Source organism: Nuphar pumila, chromosome 13, assembly GCF_984573655.1.
Source record: "Nuphar pumila chromosome 13, dmNupPumi1.hap1.1, whole genome shotgun sequence".
Taxonomy (NCBI): Eukaryota; Viridiplantae; Streptophyta; class Magnoliopsida; order Nymphaeales; family Nymphaeaceae; genus Nuphar; species Nuphar pumila.
Window position 1 is genome coordinate 13,546,507 of NC_143261.1, and position 7,802 is coordinate 13,554,308.

Consider the following 7,802-nt stretch of genomic DNA (forward strand, 5'->3'; position numbering starts at 1 on the left):
TTTTCTAAGCATTTTGTGTTAAGTAATACAATTTATATTTTTTACATTGTTGTTCTCTTGTGAGTTATTGTTGTGTCTCTCTTTTATGAGATTGTAATTGGTCCCTTAGAGGCCCTCTTGTGTTTGTGTACTTTTGTTGCCCTTTATTGGCGTTGTGTTTGTGTACTTTTGTAGCCCTTTGTTGGCATTGTGTTTGTGTACATCTTGTTTCATTATAAATGGATCTATGCTAAATGAAATATGCTAAATGAAATGTGCTAAATGAGTTTTTCTGCTCTTCCAGTGTTTTTTTTTTACAGTTCCGACCAGGGTTACCGGAAGCGCCTAGCTAAAAGGGGAAGCGCGCTTCGGAAGCGCGAAACGTCGCGCTTCCGAAGCGTGGGGGGAAGCGTCCCCCTTTTTTGGGAAGCGCACTTCCCTTTAATGGGGGACGCGTTTCCCTTTAATGGGAAGCACGCTTCCCATCACGCTTCCCCCTCGCTTCCCCTGTTCTTTTTCATTTTTTTTGTATTTTTTATTTTTATTTTTTTCGCTTCCCCCTCGCTTCCGAGATGCATCCCGAATCGCTCCTAAGTGATCCCACGCTTCCCCGCTTCCTAAAATTTTGAAAGTGCCTCGCTTCCCGCTCCCGCTTCCCGTATCGCTTCTTGCTCCCGCTTCCTCAACTGACAACCATGGTTCCGACCCCATAAATGTGTTGGGCATGGTCGATTTACAAGGAATCCACACCTGAATTATGTATTTTCGATGAAAAAAATGATATTTGGAGCCTAAAAAAGTTTACAAAGATTTTGGACCGCTGATTTTTTGAACATTATAAAAACCCACCCATGTGTCGGGATCGAACACTTCAAGAGCTGATCCCTATAAAATCAAGTGCATAGATCACATCTGTACGGTCAGAATTTAAAAATAAAACAAAGAAAACCCTGAAAAACTCATTTAGCACATTTCATTTAGTATGTTTCATTTAACACGGACCCATTACTCTCTCTCTCTCTCTCTCTCTCTCTATATATATATATATATATATATATATATATAGAGGGCTGGGCCAAAAGCTCGGTTAGGCCGAGTTTGGGCCTAATTTATAGGCCCAAGCCCGGCCCGTGGCAGGCTGTGCCGAGATGTGCACCCCCTACTCTAGTGTTTGGGCTGATTAATTGCCGGAGGAATTGAGCTGGTCCAAGTTCTTGGGTGGGAATAAACTCTAGTCAGTTTAGAAATGTTACTTGAATTTCTTTTTTAAGTTCTTGCCTGCAGTAAAACACACACACACACACACACACACACACACACACACACACACACACACACTTGTGCATACATACACAGGTATCACGAAATTGTCAGGACTATGTGGTGACATTTTTGCAAGAAATTAATTTATTTTATTTGAAATTCTTTAGAGTCTCTATCCTTGTTTGATCAGAGATTCCTAAGGGAAACAAATTATATACATATCTTTATATAGTTTCCCACAATTTTATACAACAGAGAAGTTTTAGAATGGAATATGATGACTTGTGCATTAATTGTGAATACTATGAGCACTTTATAAAGAAATCATGTTAAAAGACATCATGCATTTCCAAAGTGCAACTAATAAATGTATCATTTTTCTGTTTCAAAATTACAAAAATACTCGTGATATATTGACAGTCGACTTATCACAACACTTATTTTAAAAAAATTTAGGGCTATAATCTGCACGATGTACATATTCATATAGATATATATAATGCAACATTTTGGCCCTATTTAAGACTGGAACTGGTGAAAGTGGAGTTATGTATTGTGCTAAAATATACAATAGGTTGTCTCCAACTTACACGGAGACATACACACTTCTAACACATGCAGCTTTCTATGGGGGACATGATTTTATACAATATGACCTTTATTTTTTGGTGGCTTCTCTCCAAATTGTCCACCTTTTCTAATCGGTTGCAATTGGAGAATGCATCTGACTTGTTAACATGCCTATTTAGGTAGTTGATATAGCATCACTGCAAATATTTTCTTCCCACGAGCTGGACTGCCTACTTTGTGGCCGTCGGGAAATGTGGAAGGTAACACATTTCATACTGATGTTTCTGTGAATGCCCATTCTTGCTACCTGTTTTTAACTTGGACTGATCTTGTCAACATATTGCAGGCTGAAAATTTGGTTGATCACATCAAATTTGATCATGGATATACAGCCAAGAGTCCTGCGATCATCAATGTATTAAATCGTGTCTTAGTTTAAATTAAGTTGCCTTCTCGTACTTCAGTATGGCTCTTAGAACTCAGTTTCTTGATTGATTGTCGTGTCTTAGTTCCTTGAGATCATGGGAGAATTTACACCAGAGCAACAACGTGCCTTCTGTCAATTTGTGACTGGCGCACCTAGGCTTCCACCTGGTGGTCTGGCTGTTCTGCACCCAAAATTAACAATTGTGAGGAAGGTACAAGCAAGGATTCATCTGCATCAATTTTTGACTTTTTTGTTTGAACTTTGAGGAACTGCATATATTGTTTTTCCCCCGGCTTGTTCTGATCCTTTGGCTCTCTGTTCTTGTGATACAGCATACATCAAATACAATAACCACTGCATCAAACGGTACAACACCTGCTGAGTCAGCCGATGATGACTTGCCAAGTGTTATGACTTGTGCTAATTACCTTAAACTACCTCCCTACTCAACAAAGGTATGGCTTGGTTACTCTGTCTACTGTTACACGGATAAACAAAAGGGATGAATGATCTTGTGTCTGTTTTCTGCAGTGTTGTTAAAGTATATCTGATTCGGTCAATTCAGATCGAATTGGCCCTTTGTCAAACTGATACAGGGGTTAGCACAACCCTTTTCAAAAATTGGCCAATTTTTCGGTCGAATCAGGAGAATTGATTCAATTTTGTGCTCTTAAAATATATTTATAAAAAATAAGATTAATAAAAAAAAATCTTTGAATTGACCCCATTTGGAAAGGATCCAATTTGATTTAATTCATACCGATTTTATCCTTTTTTTCTAGAACAGATTCACTTAGTCAGCCAATTTTAACATTGGTTTTCTGTGGTTATGCTTGCAGGAAATCATGTACCGGAAGCTGCTTTATGCAATCAGTGAAGGACAAGGATCGTTTGACTTGTCATGAGAGTGATACACTGGTGACTAACCCCTTTTTATTATATATCTAAAATATTTCGGATTCTTTCAAATCATCTCTGTCCATTAGCGTTTGCTTATTTTGAAGATCAGATTGGGAAGATATTCTTCATTAAGTTTATGCACTCGACAAGAGATGATCCCTGAGTATTACCAGATACAGAAGTTTGAGGTAAAGCTCTCTCTCTCTCTCTCTATATATATATATATTTATATATATATACCTTGAATTCCTTTTTAATAGATCTTTTGTGATTCACTTGTAGATATGCAGAATGATTGCTGATAACTGCGGGGTTGTCATGTGTTAATCTCACGGAGGATTGCTCGATATTATGGACGGTTGGAAATGTTCCTTTCTGTGTTCTGAAAAAGCTGAACAGGGAGAAGGGTATTGTGGTCGTTTTGCAATAATAGAGTTTTTTTTGTCTTTAATGTGGTGTTAATAATTTGAGCTCTTAATCACGATCTGATTCCTGTATCTGAGAAATTCCTATATCATTTCCAGTTGTATTTAATTTATTTCCAGTGGAAGAAAGGGAAAAAAGAAACCCAAGGATAGAAATCATCTTCTAGGACAACACGGTGATGCAAAAGGATTTTGAAAACGAGCTGTTGGCCTTTGGTTAATTCCTAGTACTTTTATTGATAACCACTGTTGTACATATGGAAAGAAGGCTAGATGGTTGTCTTTTGAAAGCTCTTATATATTCTATGTTTGGTAATCTGGGTTTGATCCAACAATCTTCCTTTTCCCCCTAACCTTCAATGGGCTGGCACTGTGTTAATCTTGAACACTGAGACCCTTGTTAATTAGCACTAATGATGTTTGTGAAGCAATGCACCTTAACGACCGATGAGTCTTGTCTATGTTTAAGGCATGCCCTTCTTTTGTGTGGTGTCATGGGTTAAAGCTCTTCCATTTACTCTTGCGTTTTATCTGAGTTGAGTTGAATCTGGTATTCAATGTTGTTTAATTATGATTTCCCATACGTTCAATGCGAGGAATTTGTTTGGCCTTAACATATTGTAAAACGGTTATACGTTGCAAGGGCTGAACAGACAACTTTTAAGTGGGTCTAGCAACTCATGTAAGGGATTCCATAGAGGCTTGCTTGCATAGCGTGGATGTTTTGGTGTGGGGTTTTCAATTGAATCAAACGGCTACGCCGGTCCATGTTCAAGTCTTTGCCTATAACCCTGGCTGTTGTTGGTCAACACCTTTTTTTTTGAAAGGCGCACTTATCAATATAGCATACTCAACTTGTTCCACTTGGTCGATTTGTTTCCTTTATCTGGCCTAGGTTTTGCAAATTGGGCCATGACCAAAAGTTAGAGGTGCGTAATAGGCTGGGTATGGGCTGGGTGACCCAGTCGGGTGCCTATAAATTAGACCCAAGGTTGGCCTCAATGCCTGACCCTGCCTCAAGCGGGTGGAACATGTTAAATGAGTTTTTCAGCTTTTTTGATGTTTTTTTGTGGTTCTTCATAAATGTGTTGGGCATAGTCAATTTATTAGCATTCCACATCTGGATCATGTCTTTTTGATGAATAAAATGATATTTGGAGCCTTACAAAGATTTTGTACTGTTGATTTTTTTGAACCTTATAAAAACCCGCTCATGTGTAGGACATTTGCACAATAAACTTGGAAAACCTTGTTAGCATGTTTCATTTAGCATGGATATATATACATATGGATAAACTGGTAGCTGCTCACACGTTATGTGCTAATGGTACGTGCTAAATGGGTTTTTCTGCTCTTTTGTTTTTTTCGTAGTTTCGACCTCATAAATGTGTCGGGCATGGTCAAATTACGAGAAATCTACACCTGGATTATGTGTTTTTGATGAAAAAAAATGATATTTGGAGCCTTGAAAATTTATAAAGATTATGGACCGTTGATTTTTTGAACCTTATAAAACCCACCCATGTGTCAGAATCGAACCCTTCGAAGAGCTGATCCTTGTAAAATCAAGTACATAGATGAGATCTGTATGGTCAGAATTTATAAATAAAATAAAAATGACTGAAAACCCCATTTAGAATGCTCATTTACACGTAACGTGTGGACCGCTATCAATCACTCTATATATATCCCAACTAGGCCCATGAGCCTAATTGATGGGCTTCTGGCCAAGGGTTTGTCTCAGCTGGGCCTTGGTCTGGGCTGTCAATTGATGGGTCTTGCTTTGTCCGTGCCAGCCCAGTCTATTGACGGGTCAAGCAGGTTCGTTGCCCACCCCTATGGCAACTTCCGATCAGTTTCTGAATAAAGAATTGATGCAAAACCAGGCTATCTCTTATATAAAATATCTAAAAATCACCAAAGATACTATGAATGATCCACAAGAGGCTCTTGCTCGAATGGGAGTTTATGCATTATTAAGAACTTGGTAAATTTGTGCATTTTGGAAACGAGGTGAGACCATCTCCCCTTTATATTTGCCACTTTTCCAAATGCTTAAACTCCTTCCGACTGCCAGCTCCCAAACGGAGTCTTTGTACAAAACATGTTTTGGCTTGCTTCCTTGTCACTTTGAGCATATTTTTTATGGGCTTAAAAAATTGATAGCTTCCAATGCACAAAAGGCTCATGATTGAAAAATCATGTTTTTACATTGAAACAACTTGATCCAAGTTGGTCCATGGTTTATCTTGAATACTTTTTTCGGTGTCAGGTCTAGATAAAGTTTACATCCATGCGTATCATGCTAAATAACACGAGGTCATTTTTTATGCAGCTCCAATACCGCTGTCCATCCATCTCAACTGAGAGATGGTTGGCTGTCAGGCAGGTCGCGACATTGCATTTAATGTTAAGTCATAATACGTTTACTGTCAACAAATAGCCAGTATTTTCCTGAGAAATAATGCCATGGTATTTTTTTTTATTTTTTTAAGAAGATAAAGAAATGCCATTATTTTTGTTCATGTGCACACAAAAATAGATGTACATCTGCTTTCAAGGCACAGGGCACCGTACTTGCATCGCACTGAGGTCATTTTTATCTATATTATATATGAATACATAAATACACACAAATACAGGTAGTGTTAACTTAAAATCGTTAAAATATATATATATATATATATATATATATATATATATATATATATATATATATATATATATATATATATATATATGTATGCATAGGTTATAAGAAATCATGGGACGATGAAATACTACTGACTATAAATCTCAGTCAAGGATCTGAACTAAGATTTGCTGGTTACGTACCAAGAAGACAAAATATCAAGGCCAGATTATGTGGCAACCCTTTTTATGGGTGTACAACAACAACAACAACTACGCTTTCATCCCAAAACAATTGGGGTCGGCGATATGAACCAACAAAGAAAATCATTCTGGGTCTTCCACATGAATCCTTCTCCTCCATTCATTTCTATCCAATGTCATGTCCTCTGTGAGGTTCAAAGCATTCATATCCTTTCCTATCACCTCCATTCATGTCTTCCTAGGCCTACCCTGACCTCTTTTAACTAATATATTTTCCCATTTCTCCATTCTTCTAACTGGAGCATCATTAGGCCTTCGTCGAATATGTCCAAACCACCGTAAATGATTCTCTCTCATCTTATTTTCAATGGATGCAACACCTACCTTCTTACGTATCTCCTCGTTCCGAATCTTATCTTTTATTGTATTTCCACACATCCATCTCAGCATACGCATCTCAACTACACTCATTTTTTGAATATGATGTCTCTTGGCAGCCCAACATTTCGTAACATATAGTAAAGTGGGCCTAATAGTCATCCTATAAAACTTTCCCTTCAATAATGATTGAAAAATCCAACTTTGGAGTTAAACTCTACAGATAAGTGTGAGATATATCATACAGTCTAGCACCATGATGCACAGTCTCATGACATCTCTCCGATGTATTGAAGACCTGGTTTCATTCTCATACCTTAGAATCCTAAAAAGTACTTTTGCATATGAATGTAGTAACGGGTGCAAATTGTGAAGTCCTTTGAGTTTTTCACTTGTGAAAAACAAGACATAATCTTACCGTTATAATGGCATCCATAAGCTCCTCGATAGTCGATAGGCAATGGAACCTTAAATAGCTCGAGTGTTTTACGAAGCTTGGTAATTCAGTAAGGTTGTCATCTTTGGCTTGCTAAAAATGTTGCTTTCAGGGTACCAAAAATTCTGAGAGTTTCCAATTAAATGCCATGTGAATTTCGGAGATTTCTTGCCTTGTATAGCACGGTCGATGCACAGGAAAATTTGCTGCATCTGTAGGCAGAGTAAATTGAGATTTGGAAAATTTGCTGCATGTAACAGTCGATTGAAATTGGCCACATCTAGTAGTTCCTACTTATCCGCATATGATCTTGGTTGACACTTATCAAGACCATTGGAAGAAAATCTTAAGCAAATATTAATGTACGATATACATGTGAAATTAAAATGTCAACGCAGGTATATATATATATATATATATATATATATATATATATATATATATAGAGAGAGAGAGAGAGAGAGAGGTTATGGTTGTTCACACATTATGAACTAGATAAAATGAATATAACTCGTTGTTATTTAGAGCTCACAACTTAAATTATCAGCGGAGAGAGAGAGAGAGAGAGAGAGAGAGGTTCTACGTGTTA

At 37.5% G+C, this 7,802-nt stretch overlaps 1 protein-coding gene across 2 annotated transcripts in view; it reads left to right on the top strand.

Annotated features, from left to right (window-relative positions):
- Window positions 1-3,878, top strand: part of LOC149817823 (E3 ubiquitin-protein ligase UPL3-like) — a 42,004-nt gene extending 38,126 nt beyond the window's left edge. Inside the window, exons 13-19 of one of the 2 annotated variants that reach the window (XM_089984730.1) lie at window positions 1,992-2,072; window positions 2,159-2,227; window positions 2,322-2,450; window positions 2,572-2,694; window positions 3,079-3,157; window positions 3,249-3,327; window positions 3,422-3,878. In XM_089984730.1, the coding sequence (XP_089840856.1) occupies window positions 1,992-2,072; window positions 2,159-2,227; window positions 2,322-2,450; window positions 2,572-2,694; window positions 3,079-3,144 (468 nt within the window). In that variant the 3' untranslated portion in view covers window positions 3,145-3,157; window positions 3,249-3,327; window positions 3,422-3,878. Of the gene's footprint in view, window positions 1-1,991; window positions 2,073-2,158; window positions 2,228-2,321; window positions 2,451-2,571; window positions 2,695-3,078; window positions 3,328-3,421 lie in introns of both variants that reach the window. The other variant, XM_089984731.1, reaches the window with a different exon arrangement.
- The last annotated feature ends 3,924 nt before the right edge of the window (window positions 3,879-7,802 follow it).